Consider the following 19,221-nt stretch of genomic DNA (forward strand, 5'->3'; position numbering starts at 1 on the left):
TTGAAAACATTTGCAGCGATCATCTGTACTACTCAGCTGACGGGATGTGCAATACGCCAAGACCATGGCTTGTCTTTATAACATTTTAAAAACACTCAGCAAGTGTTGCTGTCAACACATGTGTAGCCATAAACTTAATGAAGTCCATTTCTGGAGGAAAACACTAGGTCTTCTTTTTAATCTGCTGCAAAATGATGTATTCTTATAGTTTACTTTTGTATTTAGAAATTAAGTACTTTGGCAAAGTACTTAAGCATGTCAGTTTCCCCACATATTTCAACATCTTTGACATGCATGCAGGTGACAGTTAAAAAGACCGAGGAACAAGATAAGAGAAAAGCTATTCACTAACTCACAAGGCTGCAGTAAAGCAACTGCATAAATGCTTTGTCTGATCAAGCCATACTCAGTTTCACACACATTTTCCCTGTGATGAATTACTAATTCCCTAATCTTCAATCTTTATTTCCTTTTTTTTCATCAGAAAAGTAATATCACAAAACAGAAGCACATGCTCTCAGAGTCACTGTCCTTTTTATTTTAAAAGTTATTCACGTACAGTACAACTTTCTTCTAGCCTATAGATCTGTCTGCTTTCCTGTGATGGTTCTATTTAGCACTGCCCTGTTGTTTTGTGTTATCTACCCAGCACAGAAGTAATAGGTTTCTGAAGAAGAAACAATTAAATTACCAGAATAGCCTGGCTTGCAATGACAAACAAAGGTCCCAATGCCATCTTTACATACTCCATTATTGTGACAAGGAGAGGATTTACATTCATCCATTTCTGTTTCACATTTCAAGCCTAGAATGCAAAATAAAGGATTGAGAACATGGAAACAAAACAGGAAATTGCTCCAAAACTACAGAAGTTATGATTACTTGATGTAGCAAAATATGATTATCAATTGTGTACATTACTAGATATTCGAGTTATCTTTTTTTAAGGCTGTATTTTAACAGTGACCTGAGACAAAATGCTATTAAAAAAACTATGAAGAATATGAGACAATAGTTCGATTAGTTCCAGGTGGTCTCACTTAATATTCTGTCACAACTAACAGACGAGGAACTTTTTGGTAACAAGTCATCTGTTTGCTTTGGAGCAACCATTAAGCTGACAGGAAGAAGAAAAGGAATATCTGGTGGAATTAGCCGTTCACAAAGCAAACTTCCAGGTTTTACTAATCATAAATATCACTAAGCAAAGGAGTTTAAAATCCACAAAGCTTTGCTCAATGCATTCTCACTGAATTCCATGGGATTTTTTGTTAATACCACTAAAAGAAATACCACTCAAAATCCCCTTTTACCAAACATCATATAATTCAGCAAAAACATAAGGAACTATTTCTCTTCTTTTAAAACTTATGCATGATATATCCATGACAGACATTGCAGTTAGCCTATACTCTTGCACTGAAATGTTCCGCTCCTTTGTCTTTGCTCATGTTAAAGGTCTGGAGCCATCTTAGCTTCTCCCTTTGCTTCTCACATTTTTTACCTGTATATCCAATTGGACATATGCAAATATATCCACTTCCCAACTGTTTGCATGTCCCATTGTTGCGGCATGGCTCCAGGAAACACTCATGAAACACCTGCCACAGGCAATAATAATACAATTACAGTAAATGTGGAAATAGCTGTGGAACAAAATATTCTCATTTTAAATAGCACACTCTATAATCACTTTGGAAAGCTGGGAATAAAAACATCCCTGGCATTAACTTCTAGACTTTCCTCTCTGTCTCCTCTACACACCAACCATTTTTTATTTCTAGAGAAGAATGTGGATTACTATTTTTAATTACCAAAACATGATCACTGTGGCTCTTCCCCTAGAACTCTCTGAGCTGTGGTTGACAGGTGACATTTTATAATATGCTGTATTTTATATGAGAGTTCTCTGCTTTGCATCCTTTTATGCAGGCTAATCACTTCCTGCTACTGGTCATTAAGTGAACTGGTGGTGGGCTTCAGTGTATGGCGTTATTTTTTCTCAGGTTGCAAACCTGAATTCAGAAAATTGAGTATGTGGTAAATACAATCATGGAAGATAAGTCTGTCACCTAATGGGAACATTAAAGATTTAACATCTTTAGCTTATGATCAGTCAGCTTTGCTCCTGTAGCACATTATCTTCACTTTTGATTCATATAAAGCAGCCCTGAGTTACAGGCTGGGTGATGGGTAAGGCAGCATCTGTGGCACATACTGTCACTAGAGTAGTTTCTATTATGTGAGGATTTGCCTCTATTTCAAAAGCAGTACTCACAGCAGAAAGGAACTCTGCTTGCCTCCCCTCAAGTATATCCATACTGTAATAAGCAAAACAAAGATTTTGCAACCGGGACTTAGATTCCTGGTAGTCACTTCTACAATCCAGCATGTGGAAGCCACAAAATGACCAAGTATGATCAACTTACTTTTCATGAACTGGCTGAACCCTCTCCATGGAGTTCACATTTCTCATATGTGCCTGATAAATATTTCATACATCAGGTGAAGGCTTCAAGTCCAACATTTAAGACTGCCAGTGATCTGATGTGGCCACTCTTATGCAGCAGAAGTGCTTTTATAATCAGAAAGAGGGTTTGAAGCTTCCCCTAACAATCATCACTCTCAACTCTTCAGGAAATGCAGTCAGCATAACAATTACATTTAAAAAAGCCTTATTCATTTACTGCTGACACAAGACGTGCAGCTTCTTTTATTAGAGGTAGTACTAGAAAACATATCTTGTTCTTGCCTGACTGCTGACTTTGTACTGTTTGCTGATATTTTCTGGAGAGGCTGGTATCATCATCACACTTTCCTCAGCAGCTGAGAAAGTAGAGCCAAAACCTAAGGAGGAAAGATACAAATATATTGTTAATAATACTAGATGGTAAATTTTATATTCCATGAGGGCATCATAAGTGCATTTTAGTAATGCATCTAAAGAGAGTCTGAAAAAAGTGAATTTATGGGAATAAAACCCCAAATTCACAGCAAGCATGTAGCATCTTATATTTACATATTTAATGTGTAAGTATTTGGAAGTTTTCTAAAAGATACATATGCATGTATACACGTCACATGTATTTATATATGCATACACATACATACTTTCTTTTGTATACACATCATAGCATCACAGAATCATAAAAATCATAGAGTCGTAGCATATCCCAAGCTCTAAGGGACTCACAAGGATCATCAAGTCCAAATCCTGGCTCCACACAGGGTCACCCAAAATGAAATGCAGTGTCCAAACACTCCTTGAACTTGGCAGCTTAAGGCTCTCTACTACCTGAAAGGAGGCTCTTGTGAGGTGGGGTTCAGCCTCTTCTCCCATGTAACTAGAGGTAAGACTAAAGGGAATGGCCTTGAGTTGAGCCAGGGAAGGTTCAGGTTGGATATTAGGAAAAAATTTCTTCTACATGAGAGTGGTCAGGCACTGGAACAGGCTGTCCAGGGAGGTGGTGGAGTCACTGTCCCCGGAGGTGCTCAAGAAATGTTCAGATGTTATGCTAAGCGACATGGTATATTGGGAAACTGGTGAATGGTTGGATTGGATGATCTTGGAGGTCTTTTCTAATCTTGGTGATTCTATGATTCTATGTTCCCACTGCTCTGGGGAGCCCATTCCATGCCCACAGCACCCTGGGGCAGAGCCTTTCCCTAATACCCCGACCCTCGACTGGCACACCTCCATGCCGTTCCCTCAGGCCCTGTCGCTGTCACAGAGAGCAGAGCTCAGCGCTGCCCCTCCGCTCCCTGTGAGAGCTGCAGCCACCATGAGGCCTCCCCTCAGCTCCTCTGCTCTGGCCTGAGCAAACCCAGGGGCTGCAACCACTCCTCACACCTCTTGTCCTCCAGACTTTTCTCCATCTTCATAGCCTGCCTTTGGACACTCTCTGATAGTTTAATGTCCCTTTTGTACTGTGATGCTCAAACCTGCGCACAGTACTCAAGGTGAGGCTGTACCAGTGGAGTGTACAATGGGCCAATCCCTTCCCTCAACCAGCTGACAATGCCAAGCTTGATGCTCCCCAGGATACAGCTGACCTTCCTGGCTGCCTGGGCACACTCCTGACTCATGATCAACTTGCTATAGATTAGGACCACCAAATCTCCTTCAGGGGGCTGCTCTCCAGTGTCTCATCCCCCACACTGTATGTATAGCTAGAGTTACCCCTTACCAGGTGCAGAATCTGGCATTTGCTCCTGTTGAACTTCACGCTGTTGGAGATTGTCTAGATTTTTCTGCAAGGTCTCTCCACCCTCAATGGAGTCAAAAGCTTCTCTCAATTTAGTACTGTCAGCAAACTTGCTCAAAACACATTCTAGTCCTACATCCAAGCCATTTATGAAGACATCAAAGAGAACTGGCCCTAAAATGGAGCACTGGTGATCTCTGCTAATGACCAGACAGACGTAAACTCATTTACCATAATCCTTTGGGCCTAACCCATCAGCCATTTGCTCACCCATTGCATATACGTACATATATGTGTATATATATATACGCTGTACATATACACACTTACACATACCTTGTGTGCACATGTGTATATATATGCATACATATACATACATACATACTCTGTATACCCATATGCTGTTATTAAGCCATGGTACATAGCACAGTTACTCCTTCCACATAGCACAGAGACAACACCAGTATGCCAAAATAAAAGTGAACGTCACTGCCTGAATGGGAAATTCTACATTTGTTCTGAGAATTTGAGAAAGAAAACAGGATCTTTTCTGTTAAGACTACTGCTGGCCATCCTTTAGATGTTCCCTTTGCTTGCTTTTTTTGGGAGAGATAATTTGGCTTACTTGAACAATCTGTGATGGATCTGGCACCAATGACTGTTGTTGTTCCATAAAAGGGACACGACAAGCAGTAGGACTTTCCTGGGTCTGGTTGATAGTAGTCTCTGGGACAAGGGTAGCAAGGTGTCAAACCTGTACGAGAGAACTCCCCTGCAGGACATGGTACTGCAAGAACAAAAGGACATTTTTTTTGAGAGACATCACTTCTGCCCGACCCTCCATCCTGCACCCTTTCTGGTCACTTTCTTTCCTTCCTTCACAGCTCCTTCTTAGATTTTAAGGAGTAGGGTGAAACCCATGGGGAATTAACAACCCTAAGAGATGTTTATTTCATTGTGCTATTAGGTGAAAAGATGTTCTCAAAGAACTATGAAAACATCTGGGAAGTATTTCTTTCTATCTCTTTTGCTGGTGGAGGCAGCCTTCAGTGCAACCTCCTTTCCCTTTTCTCTCTCACATCTTGTTTTATTTTTCTTCAACAAGGCATAAGAACAAGACAGTATTTCTTGTACCATTATTCCCTGCAATCTATTGCTTCTGTGGATCTTTCTGGAAAAATTTCTCGAAGACAGCCAAGGATAATTTTTTCAAAAAGTAAATGATACAAACTTCTTAAAACATAGAATTTTTTTTCAGAAAATGGAGAAGCTGTTCCTGAAGTAACAGTGACAAACACTCTTTCATTCCTTTTCTTTTCTGTGAGGAAAAAGGTTTGATTTATTTTCATATAGTTAACCACTACAGATCTCATTCTTTTCATCTTTACATAAGAATCCATCTTGGAAATTAGGAGGAAGGGGATTAAAAAAAAGATATCAAGAAATCACCTGTGATTTTGCTGGCAAATGCCACTGCTCCACACTTTACCAGAAGCTGACTTAAATTTCAGGTAGATAAATTAAATTACAGTAGCTGATGATCAAACACTGTTTTAAATGTTTTAAAATTTAATTTTAGAAATTTACTTGACCTATATGTTACACACCTCCACAAGCTGAGACATCTACTGCACCTCTTTTTACTGTTGAGGTATCTTCTGGGCAAGAGATGCAGTTCCTGGATCCAAATGCTGGCTGGTATGTGCCAAGTGGACATGTTTCACAGGTCTCAAGACCATTAGGCGAATATGTTCCCTGCTTGCACTGAGCTATGAGGTGGAAGAATTCATAAAAAGTAAGTAATGTCCAAATAGGAAACATGGCTCCTAACCTCTGAAAAAGATGTTGAAATCATAAAACACATCACAGAGACTTTTTATTTCTAGAATTTACTCTGAAGGATTTCACGCATACAAAGAACAACAAAAAAAAGGATGTGTGCTAAGTCACTGGTAATATATTTGTGAATTATTATCGAATCAAGTTCACAGATGATTTACTGAAACTCATTTATTCACTTTTTATCAACAAAATGAATGATAAAACAATAAATAGCAAATGAAACTACTAACTTCTTTTTTAGAACAAGTTGCAAATAGATAGGGGTGCTGAGGTGCCCAAAGCCAGAGTACTGTAGTGCGGAACGCAAAAATTTCATTTACAATCACCGTAGGACGGAGAGAGGTTGGCAAGGACAAGAATGGCATTATTTTAAGTGTATTAGTCAATGCAAAATGGGCTCAAAATCTCACAAAACAAAACTCTAAAGGCCATGGACCTGGACTTTCTGCATATTACAGCAGTTGTGAAAATGGGGCCTTTTCTCTTTAGATATATCATCAGCGGTCAGTTAGGACTGATTCTCATTTCACAGGTTAATCTCACTCCTGTATGAGGACCAAGGGATGGCACTAGGCAGTCAGAGGTGGCTGTCTGAAAATGATAAAGTTCTCACCTTTGCATTCTGAGATGCTCCTGGAGTGTAGATACTCAGTGTAACTACCAGATGGACAACTTTTGCATTCCAGCTGCCCTTCCTCATCCTGGTAGGATCCAGTCCAGCAGCTTTCACAGACGTGATGCTCCAGGGAGTAATAGGTACCCAAAGGGCAGTTGACTGTAACATTGGAAACATAAGGTTCCCTCAGAACGCATAATCATACATATCTGTTTTGCCTCTGGAGCTCCCATCTAATCAATCCCTGTTTATATGAAATGTAACTCTGCTCCTCAGCAAATGGGCTTGCATGAGTTGTCTGTCTGGAACATAGTGAATATTTCAGTGTGTACAGGAAATGGAATCCAGTTCCCTATCCCATCCACAAGAGTAACAAACAGGGTTAAAAGACTGCATACCAAGTACTGCTTTCCTGAGTATCACCACTGTGTGGATACGCCACATTTCCCCATGGGAGTGGAATCCTGGGTACAAAAGCGTCCTTTTTCCACAAGCCTTGGTTAAGAACATAAACATCCTCTGGAAGTCAAACTGTGCAAAGTATTTTTGCAGTTTATTGTTCTGGGAGACCGCAAGCCCTGGACTGTGTCAAATCTCTACTCTCTGCAAATATCCTCTAAAACCTTGCTTTTCAAAAAGATTCTAAATATATGTAAGGAACAAGTCCTCTGGCTTACCACACATTCTCCCCTTCAGCACAGAACCAGGCCTGCAGAATAGAAAGGCCTTCTCCGTCTCCAATGAGTTGCTGTCGGCTACAATGAGTTCAGATGCAAACTGAAAAGAATACATAGGTTCCTTATTGAGAGTCCTATTCAGCCTGTTTGTTATCGTCTCTAGAGTTCTAAGAAGTCGTTGCTGGTTTTCCAGTTCCAGTGTATCATTCCTTTCATCAGGCAGTGGCACGCTAGCTGGGATTTAAAAAGAGAACACAATAAGCACAAAGATTTTAGGGTCAGCACGTACAGTTTGCTCTGAAGTGTATCAGGAGTGCAACAGTTCGAAGCATAATGCTGGCCATGTGCAAAATGAGGCAATGAGTATCTCCAGAAAACGGTCATCTGCATCTCCAGTAGGCTTTCTGAATTGAATGCACAGTCTTGCTGAATGTATTAGAAATATCTCTTTTTTTTAAGAAGGTTTAGAAGGAGGCTATTTTGACTTCTCTCACCTGTAATGTTAAATATTAACTTGATTTTGTGGTCAGTCATTGGAACATTCAGCTTCTTATGTCTTTTGACTCGAGTAGGTGCTGCCTTTGCAAAAGCAGAGAGATGTTTGGATAGGCCTTCTTCCTGCACAGAGTCAAAGAAGTCATCATAGGAATAATCCAGCTGGTTTGCTGCTCCCCAACCAGCAGGTCCTGTCAGACATTAAAAAAGAAAAAAAAAAGAGAAGCAAAATCATGTAGAAAATAGTGCTTGTCATATTAGCACTTATTTCTGAAGTACATCCCTAATAGAATGGGGCCGGACTGAAACTCTGAACAGTATGTGTTGACTTTGTCTCTGCACAAGTGCCTACAGCACCATGACTGTGACTAAAGAAAAAAATCTCAATACCACAGAGCTCCTGAAACCTGGGTACTTAGCCAAAGCCTTAAAGAAATTGTGATATGAAATCTATTCTAAAAAGGTACTGATAAAAGCAGCAATTATCTTCCCCTCAAGCTTGCATGGGCCCTCACCTACTGGCAATATCTGAAACAATTCTGCATTGATCTCTCTTCTTCCTGCTCATCTGCAGCTAACATGCCCTAAGCAGCATTTCCAAAACATCTCTTCTTCACAACTCCTGGAAGAGTTGTACCATCACGTTCCTTCTCAGAAAAGGCTGGTAACATCACGCTATGCATTTGGTCCTCCCAGACAGGCATTTCTTGTTACATATCGTGATTTAAGTTCACTCTGTATAACGTTCTTCATCTATAACATGCTTTCAATTAGCTTGTTCTGTAAGTAATCTGCCTCTTCATCACTAAAATTAGAGGTACACAGTCTATTTCACTCATCCAGCTCTTTTTCAGATAACATAAAGGCATAAAAAAATTCTGCCAGTTACCAGGTTAAGTCATCTATTTTATAGCTTACAGTGGAAATAAGGCAAGTTAACCTCACAGCTTTGGGGCTGATACTGTGTAATTACTCCATAACAAATCTTCTAAGTTGTTGTCTCTTTTAACTTGAGGAGAGTTTTCCTCTCCAACCTGCCCAGTGTAAAGTAATGACAAACTCCAGAAAAACAGCAACGAGATTATTCTGAAAAGAGTTTGACATGAACCAGAAGAGAATAGAGCCCTGTATCTCACTTCCTCAATACCGTTTCCTCCAAGTGACTTTACAGATTAGTTCCAGTTATCATCAGTACTCACTCTTCCTCTGATGACAATTCACAGATTATGCCTCTAGTCCCCCATGTTCAATTACAAACAAACGTCCTTTTAAATTCAGTGAAGAATGTCTAAAAGGTGAGAGAATAAGCACGTGTACCGAAGCAATCCCAACATGAACCTAGAAAGGAGCCACAGTTCTTTTAAAGACTAAGTATCCTGATGCTGATCTGCCAAAATGCCTCATGCTAAGTCTGTTTTTACCTTTTGTGCTTTACTTAACCCCAAGAGACTAAGAAATGCCAAGGATAACAGCAGTAGAAAACTGATGATAATCTGTTTGAAAATGGACTGAAAATGACAGCTTTCTTGGCATATAGCAAAGTGGCAGTAATCAACAGGGCTGCCTAACTTTCACCCCAACATTCACAAAAAACTACCTTTTTGTTATAGTTTAACTCTGGCAGGCAGCTCAGCACTACATGGACACTCAACTCATCCAGCTGAGATGAAGAGAGAATGGGAAAAGTAAAAGTGCAAGAGCTCATGGGTTGAGATCCAGACAGTTTACTAGGTAAAGCTGCATGCACAAGCAAAGCAAACAAAGGAATTCATTCACTGCAGCTGTTCAGTTAATTACAGGCTCATCATGCATAAGGGTTTGTTGGGAAGGCAAACACCACCTCTCTGAATGTTCCCTTTTCTCCTTCTCTCCTGCAGCTTCTTCCTGAGCATGATAAAATACAGCATGGCATATCCCTTTATCCAGTCTGGGTCAGCTGTCCCGGCTATGTCCCTTCCAGCTCCTTGTGAACCCCAGGTGCTTGCTGGCAGGGCAGCGTGAGAAGGTGAAACGACCCTCACTCTGTGCAAGCACTACTCAGTAACTAAAAAAATCTGTATGTTATCACTATTTTTATCAAAAATCCAAAACATGGCATCATACAAACCCCTGTGAAGAAAACTAACTCTATTCCTGTCTAACCCATGACACTTTGCATACAGGAGGTTTCACAGCTAACAGGCGAACTTAAGCTTTGCGTGAATATTGTGAGGGCTAACTGTGGACTGAAACCATGACCAAGGATGAAAAGGGTCCCCATTTTCTTAACAATCTCCAGAAATATCATTGTGCTTTTGCAGCGTTTTGGTTTGAAAATGCTATGTTTAAAAAAGTTGCTTTCTTCAAAGCTAACCAAGCAAGTCAGTAGCACTCAGCAAGTATGTGTGCATGCGCATGCTTTTTTTCCTCCCTATCACGAAACATCTCAGTAAACTTTTCCTTCACATATGCACTATACAGGAAGCACAACTGAAAACAGAGAGCAAGCAATAACATAATAAAATGTGTTGCTTAATTGTACAGTATCTTAAGAACGCTCTAATTTTTTGTTAAAGTATTCCATAAAACGCACTGCAGTATTTCAGAACAAAAGGAATTACACTACATTAAACCTGGATGGGTAATGATCTCTGCAATCAGTAATTACCAATGGCAAATCCGTTCTCGTAATCATAATTGTACTCCAAGCAATGTTTCTGTGTCTGATCTTCCAGTCGGCAGTCAATATCATCAACGTCATTGCAGAATGATGGGACCTTACAACATAAAGAAGAAGAGCATTAAAAATACAAAATTACATAGCTCACCCCCAACTTAAAAAAGCTGTGTTACAACGTAAAGCATTGGCCCTGTACTTCCTCTGACACAAGATTTCTCCTTTCACATCTGTTATAGTCATGGCAGATGCTGAGGATGCACGTCCTGGATCCCTGCAAGTGATTTATTTAATTTCTTAGTCTGGAACAGCAACAGTTGCATGCTGCCCCACAAGATGAAGGCTGTAATTCAAAAATGATTGCAAAGCCTCGGAAAAGCTTCTCCTGAAGCAGGCTAACAAGTGAAGAAGCATTTCTAGCCAAGTGAACAACTCACAGGACAGAAGTGTGGCTCTCCATCATTGTGTTGATGAGTTCTGCTGGTAGGAAGTTGCAGTAATTTAGGCCTGCTCTTTCTTGCTGTTGAGTTTTCACTGTGGTCTGCCCAGAAACCACAGAATAGAAAAATACAGAAAACTTACCATCATTGATAGATTTTCTCTCTCCACAAAGGCAATGGACATTAGAAAAGAACAGACAAATGCATTATTTTGTAAAATCTCTCTTTCTTGCTTCTTCTAGATTGATTTCAAAGAAGCTGGCCTCTAGGATTTAATTTGGGATTGGTTTATTTTCTCCATATTGCTTTTTCAATGGAAAGATCGCTCTGGCTGATATGCTGCCCTTTTTCCTATCTCTATTATAGTTAAAAATTATTGGGAATAGGAACAGACATGTTCAAAACAGCCTTTGTAACTCTTTTGCTAGACTGCTGCATTTTGGTGTAACTTCTTGAGCAGGTCACTGAACACTTTTTCTTATTTTCCCATTTGCTTGCTTATACTAATAGCCTAAGCAATGAAACCTAGTGGTAGTTGATAAATAAGCTCTTCAGGGAAAAGAAGGGAAATAAAATAAGCCAAGATTTTTCTGCTAGAAGAAAACAAACCTGAAGTAAGGCAAGAAAGTAACGTACTCAGGTCCAAGTGTCAAAGATTGCCGGCAAGTGTTATTTGAGCTTTGAGCCTTTTGACCAGAACTGCTGACAGGGATTCCCAAGCTGCGGTAGTCTGTCCAGTAGCTATATGTGCTAATAATGCTTTTCAGTTAGCAGTGAAGCTTTTAGCACACAGGCCTTGTCCCATAAGAAATCTTAGGTACTGTACTCTGGAACAATAGGAAGTTATTTTAAAGGTGCAGGAGCTGACCATCCCCAAGTCACGGAAGACGAGCCAATTAGGTAGGACACCAGTCTGGCTAAACAGAGACCTTTGGCTGGTACTCAGGAACAAAATGAAAGTTTATAGTCTTTGGAAGAGGGGACAAGCAGCTTATAAGGATTACAAATACGTAGTGAAGCTGTGCAGGGAGAAAATTACAAAGGCCAAAGTCCAGCTAGAACTGAACTTGGCCACTAAGGTGAAAGACAACAATAAATATTTCATAATATTTATATAATATATATATATAATAAATATTTCATAATACATGAACAGTAAGAGGAGAGCTAGGGAGAATCTCCATCCCTTGTTGGACACAGAGGGGAACACGGTGACCAAGGATCAAGATAAGGCTGAGGTACTTAATGCCTTCTATGCCTCAGTCTTTAATAGTAAGACTAGTTGCTCCAGTGGCACACAGCTCCTTGTGCTGGAAGATAGGGATGGGGAACAGAACATGCCCTGCATAATCCATGAGGAAATGGTTTTGGACCTGCTCCGAAAGCTGGACGCTCACAAGTCCTTGGGGCCAGATGGATTGGACCCTAGAGTGCTGAGGGAGGTGGCGGATGTGGTTGCCAAGCCACTCTCCATCATCCTTTGACAGTCCTGGCTAACTGGGGATGGAAACTGGCAAATGTGACGCCCATTTTCAAAAAGGGCCAGAAAGATGATCCTGGTAACTACGGACCTATCAGTCTCACCTTGGTGCCAGGGAAGGTGATGGAACGGATAATCTCAGGAGCCATCACAGATCAATTAGAAGTCAACCAGGGGATCAGGCCCAGTCAGCACGGGTTCACGAACGGCAGATTCTGCTTGACAAACCTGATTTCATTCTATGACAAGGCGACCCGCTCAGTGGATGAAGGTAAGGCTGCCACTGTGGTCTACCTGGACTTCAGTAAGGCCTTTGACACTGTCCCCCACAACATCCTTATGAAGAAGCTGGGTGCCCATGGTTGGGATGGGCATATGCTCTGCTGGGTGAAACACTGGCTGGATGGCCGGGCCCAAAGGATTGTGGTCAATGGAGTAAAATCCAGTTGGCAGCCAGTCATGAGTGGCGTCTCCTAGGGCTTGTGGGGGCATTCCTATTTAAAATTTTTATCAATGATCTTGATGAGGGGATTGAATACACCCTCAGTAAGTTCGCAGACGACACCAAGTTGGGAGGGAGTGTTGATCTGCCAGAGGGTAGAAAGGCACTACAGAGGGACCTGGATAGACCGGATTGATGGCCCAAGGCAAACTGTGTGAGTTTCAGTAGGCCCAAGTGTCGGGTCCTGCATTTTGGTCACAACAACCCCAGGCAACCCTATAGCCTTGGGGAGGAGTGGCTGGAAAGCTGCCTGACGGAAAGAGACCTTGGTGTGCTGATGGACAGTCCGCTGAATATGAGCCAGCAGTGTGTCCAGGTGGCCAAGAAGGCCAATGGCATCCTGGCTTGGATCAGGAATAGTGTGGTGAGCAGGACTAGGGAAGTCATCCTGCCCCTGTGTTCAGCACTGGTGAGGCCTCACCTCGAGTACTGTGCACAGTTTTAGGTGCCTCAGTACAGAAAGGACATTGAGGTGCTGGAGCAGGTCCAAAGAAGGGCAACAAGGCTGGTGAAGGGCTTGGAGAATATGCCCTACAAGGAGTGACTAAAGGAACTGGGGCTGTTTAGTCTTGGGAAGAGGAGACTGAGGGGAGACCTCATTGCCCTCTTCAAATACCTGAAAGGTGATTGCAGTGAGAGTGGGGTTGGTGACACTGGTGACAGGTGACAGGAGAAGGGGAAATGGCCTCAAGTTGTGCCAGGGGAGGTTTAGGTTGGATATCAGGAAAAACTTCTTTCCAGAAAGGGTTGTTAAGCACTGGAACAGGCTCCCCAGGGAGGTGGTTGAGTCACCATCCCTGAATGTGTTTAAAAACCATTTGCACATGGTGCTCAGGGACATGATTTAGCAGTGGGTTGTTAGAGTTAGGGTAGCATGGTTAGTTTGCAGTTGGACTTGATGATCTTGAAGGTCTTTTCCAACCTGAGTAATTCTGTGATTCTGATACCATCACATGGGGCCTGAGCATCAGCTCCTTAGACTACAACACAAAGGCCTTCCTCTTCGGCTTCACAGCTGAGGACAGACTCGTGGATTAAGAGGGAAAATGGTAATACTGAAATGAAAATAAAAGCAAGAGACACTGCAGAGAAGGAATGTGCTACTCCTTCAAATAAACTGCTGTGCAGATTTTACTGATTAGAACTCAGAAACTCAATAAGCCTGAGCAAAGTATTTAAATCACTACCACGGGATATAAATGCTTAGACCTGAGCACCAAATGCAGATTTTATCTCTCTGTATCTATGTGTGTTCACTGTGTTACCTAAATGTATATTACATATACTATACGTAAAATGAGTATACTTTATCATTACATCCCACTTTCACAAACAACACTGAGGTTAGTGCATAACTGCCTGGGATTTTCAAAACTGCATAGTTCTCTTTAAAATCCTACCAAAAATCTGTGAGTATCAGGTCCCTAAGCTATACAGACACTCCTTCAAATCTTATCCCTAAATAACTTTACACTGAAGACTAAAATGAGATATATTAAAATGTCAGTGCATCAGTTTTGTTTTTAAAGGAGAATAATCATCTTCCAGAAAAGCAAAAATCCCATTTCCAAGTTGCTGTTCTGTTTTTCACGTATGAAAATAGTTAGCTGGGAACAAGAAGTTGTACTTTTTTAAAAAGTACGTAAAAGGAAGTAGCATTTACTAACCTACCATTTTACCGAGCGCACTCTGGAAGGCATCAGAAAAGCCATTTAGAAGACTGTTGTCATCACATCGTGTTGCTTTGTAAAGCATCTCAAAGGATTTGAACCCATGGTTTGCGAAACGATTTACTGAAAAATGTTGGAGAACGAAATTTTTGTTGGTCAGTGCAATAGCTTCAGAGGACTAGCTAAAATTGGATTATACCAAGCTAAGAAGCACTGTCTTTAAATCAACAACCCAAATTCCCTGCACTACATACAAGAAAACATTTATTTTTCCCTAAAATGTAACATTCATTTCTCAGACAATTCAGACAAACATGAAAGTAGACTAAATACCCCTTGACAGACATTACATTTTCACAATAGTTTAATGGGAGGGCTAATGGATATTAAAAAAAAATGCCTGTTATGTATCTATTTTAGCATTTTCTTAATAGAAAAACTTCTGAGCTGTCATAATCCTAAACCCCACACTTCCTTTCTACAGAGAGAGAATCAGGTATTGAAAGTCCTGTTACTGCAACTGCTAGACTAAATATGAAAAATCCAGAATTTAAGTACAGAATAAAACGAAATTCCTAAGTATCCAAGTTATGGGTTTTGATTTGATAGATAGCTCTGAGATGTAATTCTAATTTGCTCACAGCTGAAACATTGCTCTTTGCTGAAACCAAAGAATCCAATCTGATGAGAGAAGGTGCAAATTGGTGCCAGGATTGGTTGTGCAAGTAGCTCTCACACTTCTATTTTTAAAATGTCACTAAAGCTGGGAAAGTCCATAGATAAGTTTGGTTACTGTCCACCTCAAAGGAAATACATAAAAGCTTCTGATCTGGTGATAAGTAGACATGTAATATGAAATGTAATTATGCTTTTACAACTTTTCATTTGCGAATACTATTGAAATTCCTGTTGAAAAGGCACTCTGAGTGTTTGCAGACAAACTACAACATATTTCAAATGCCAGTTCAAACTAATGATAGGCCTTGTCTGCTTTGCCATCTTTTCTAGCTGGTTTCCCAGGATACAAATTGAATACTATTTCTGTATTTCAGATGACTTCTCAAATAACACTTTAGGGACTTCTGAGTATTCACTTGCAATATTTCTAATAATGTGGAGTGAGAGATTTATTATCATTATACAGCAGTCATAATTTCTAAAATATTTTTATTTAATTCCTCATTAAGAGCATTATTTGATGAGCTGCAGATTCATTTCACTAAACATAGGCTAAAAATATTAACATTAAGACTTACAAGAGCAGTCAGGCCACTCTGGAGAGTAAGGTGGCTTCCAGATACCATCCTCATATGCACAATAGTAGTTTTCACTTGATCCTTCTGAGAAGCTATAACCTTCTGCACAGTGCAGTGTACAATTAACACCCGCTTCATCTGATGTGCATGTAAAATTGCCATTCACAGGCTCAAAGGAGATTTCACAGGGAGAACCTAAGAAAAATACAAAGACACAAAGAAGTAACTACAGTCATATACTGATTAATTTGGAGAATTAAATAAGTATCAGGAAAACAGTACTGACAGGACTTCCAAGAGTTGCATATGAAGTCTGTGTAAGTATTACTTGTTTTGTCCAGAAAAACAGAATGAGGGTACTACTAAATTCTTCACAAACTCTGCCATCTGAATTTTAAACCATAAATGTGAAGGTTCAAAAAAAAAATGTGATACATATGAGAAATCAAATAAACCCTCCAAAATGCAAGGCTCAAACCCATCTGTATTTCTTATTCAAAGGTGCACAGTCAAGTATGTACCTACTAAAATAATACAAAAAATTAATTAAAATTTTTACATGCATTTTCCTACAATGAATTATAGTAAACCATATTGCATATTGAACTCTGAAACTAAGCATTATCCATTCTACACTGTTGTAGCAGCACACAGACTTGTCAAAATAACCTTAGGAGGGACTGTCTATAAAATCTCAGTTATGATCTATTTTACACGCCACAAGAAGACTCTGCGAACATCTGAGAACATTATCTCATGAGCACCAAAGCCACAGAAAGTTTGAAGTGGTGTAGATCTGAAATAATATCAATTCTAAGAATTGTCGTATTCTTGCTAAGATTTACAAAAGCAAGTCAGAAAGTAGCACAACCATTTCTAATTTATCACTAACATATCTTTATACACACAACCAACTGAGACATTAAGCACTAGAGGACAGAGATAGTATACAATTTTCATTCTTTATGTACCAGATTACTGATTAGCCTTTAAAGAAGAAGTTAAACTGTAGAGAAAAGGTATCTATACAAGCAACACAAATGCATGAGTGTAAGAATAGGTACAGGTTGCTTCTAAAACCTACAGTGTGTTCTAGTATCTGCTGCAGTATTTGTAGGTGATTACAAAAATTTTTCCATGAAGTTTTCCTTTTCAAGAACAGATTTGAAGTTTGACTTCGGTAACACCTACTAATTCATTTCACATCATATTTGTCACTGAGAAAAAAATGGATCAACTACCAAAAGTTTTACTGCTTAATGAATAGCAATTTCAGCATTTTTACACCTAATTTGAATGTATAGAGCCAAATTTGCCGCTGTACTGCTTCAGTCTGAGAAAATTTATTGATATCCTGACTGCCTTCAAGTTACTTCCATCAAAACTGGAAATATCTAATTAAGAAACTGGGAATATCTGAACACAGAAGTGGTGTAGACTTGCAACCTTTAAGACATTCAGTTAAAACAAAACAATATACCTGGTCTGAGAATATCAAGCTGTAGTATCACACCATGGTTTATGTGTTACTTTACTGTAGCAGCAGCAACAAGGTTAAGACAACAAACCTTTGATGACAATGTGAATCTCACATGTCCTGTTATTGCCAGAAGGATCCAGAGCTGTGTACTGAACTGTTGTCTCTCCTTTGGGAAAGAGATCTCCAGGTGCATGACTCCTAGTGATAGTCAGAGGAGCACCTAGAAGAATTAAAAGACAACCTTGAACATCAATGAGCTACAAAGGGTTGCTCATACTCAATCACAACAAGTGGAGAAGGAAATTGTGGCATGTCTTCCAAATGACGCGTTCTTAAAAACAAATAATTAAAAAGACAAAATCCTAAACTAAAAGGGATTAAGGATGAGTAGGTTGGAACTCTCTACTCTTCACTGTTCTGCGCGTGTTTAGGGGTACACTATCTTACCTGAATTGTCTGAAAATTGTGGTTCCTCCCATGTTGCTGGGTATTCATTCTCTACTGCTTGTATGGGTGGTGGAGATCTGCATCTGTCAATTACAGGAGGTTCTGCATCTACAGAATTTGAAAAGTTGGCATGACATTAGATCGCTGAGCTGCAGCTACAATCATGAAATCTATAATCATAAGAAGTCAGGTAAAGAGGAGTTTTAAATTTGCATCAGAAGATACAATAAAGTTAGGAGTACATCTGCATAGAACTGTTGCAACTGGCAGACACCAAGTGAATGGCATGGCATTAACACACAAAAAAATTCTTCAGCTGCACTCATGATTTCTACATTCTGCTTGCTTTCTCCAAAGCAAACCTTGTTTAACAGGACTGCTGAATACCCAAACTGTCTGGCAGAAAGTCCTGAACAATGATATGCATCAGCAATGCGCAGGAACTTAGTAAATCCTTATAGTTTTTCAATAAGAAAAAAAAGATGTATATGATAAACGTAGTTAAGTGACAATACAAAGAAGCATTTCATCTATCAGTATAAGGAGGATTCTTAACACTCAGATAAAACGACAGAACAAAACAAGAAAATGTGGGAGCAATGATTGCACACAGTGTGAACTGTGGCCCAAGATCAGCCAAGCATTTATGGAGATGACATTACTCTTGGGCTTAGCCAAGCACACAATAAAGGTCACACTGATTCACAGTCTCTTTCTGCACAAAACAGGAATATTTCAACCACGACAGACTCCTCCCCAGTGATTTCTAAGATCACTTACCAATGACCTTGACACTGAATGTACAGCTTGCCTCATTGCCAGATTTATCAACCGCTCTGTATGTAATGGCAACTTCGCCAATTGGGAGAAGATATGGCGGTATGAAAGCTGGAGTAACGTGCACTGAGACCTTTTATAGGAAGACAATTGTTACTTAAAAGGGAAAACAGGCTAGTACTCATGACACATGATTCAAGAAACAGGCATAAAGCAGTATCCTTTAATGTTAATTCTGCTCCTACTTGATGCTTATAGCCTCTTCAAATAATGAGGGTGGACTTCGCAACAGAGTGCCTGTCTTCTCTGCTCAGGATTACTTTCCTTTTAGTAATAAGGGTTTACTCAGTCAGGATTTGGACCCTATCTGCTGCATTACAGCACTGTGCATTAAAACAACCTGAGACTGACTTCTGTCTGCCTTACTGTACTGCACACAAGCTATGCTAGCTCAAAACTGCTTTGTCTGCAGTTCATGTCTCCAGCTGCAAGGACAGCAGATGTGGGAAACGTGTGGAGAAGACAGCTATGGGTCATGAGCATTCAAATACCCAGTTTAAATCTACATATTGTGTATGTCAGTAACACACAGACACATAAAAACATCCCATCACCACAAAAGAAACCTACATTTGTAGTAAATTACACCTACATGTGGACCACAGCTCTCTTGTATGG

General features: G+C 40.0%; 1 protein-coding gene across 3 annotated transcripts in view; it reads right to left on the minus strand.

The window, feature by feature from the left end:
* The window catches only part of SVEP1 (sushi, von Willebrand factor type A, EGF and pentraxin domain containing 1), a 131,992-nt gene that overhangs the window by 51,074 nt on the left and 61,697 nt on the right, over nucleotides 1–19,221 (minus strand). For all 3 annotated transcript variants that reach the window (XM_021380246.1, XM_021380247.1, XM_021380248.1), the window contains exons 9-22: nucleotides 18,547–18,676; nucleotides 17,767–17,874; nucleotides 17,408–17,539; nucleotides 15,840–16,034; nucleotides 14,585–14,706; nucleotides 10,483–10,591; nucleotides 7,835–8,026; nucleotides 7,341–7,574; nucleotides 6,661–6,822; nucleotides 5,813–5,974; nucleotides 4,831–4,992; nucleotides 2,753–2,847; nucleotides 1,505–1,601; nucleotides 692–805 (exon numbers count right to left, since the gene is read on the minus strand). In XM_021380246.1, the coding sequence (XP_021235921.1) occupies nucleotides 692–805; nucleotides 1,505–1,601; nucleotides 2,753–2,847; nucleotides 4,831–4,992; nucleotides 5,813–5,974; nucleotides 6,661–6,822; nucleotides 7,341–7,574; nucleotides 7,835–8,026; nucleotides 10,483–10,591; nucleotides 14,585–14,706; nucleotides 15,840–16,034; nucleotides 17,408–17,539; nucleotides 17,767–17,874; nucleotides 18,547–18,676 (2,014 nt within the window). The remainder of the gene's footprint in view (nucleotides 1–691; nucleotides 806–1,504; nucleotides 1,602–2,752; nucleotides 2,848–4,830; nucleotides 4,993–5,812; nucleotides 5,975–6,660; nucleotides 6,823–7,340; nucleotides 7,575–7,834; nucleotides 8,027–10,482; nucleotides 10,592–14,584; nucleotides 14,707–15,839; nucleotides 16,035–17,407; nucleotides 17,540–17,766; nucleotides 17,875–18,546; nucleotides 18,677–19,221) is intronic.

This window comes from Numida meleagris, chromosome Z (genome assembly GCF_002078875.1).
Source record: "Numida meleagris isolate 19003 breed g44 Domestic line chromosome Z, NumMel1.0, whole genome shotgun sequence".
Taxonomy (NCBI): Eukaryota; Metazoa; Chordata; class Aves; order Galliformes; family Numididae; genus Numida; species Numida meleagris.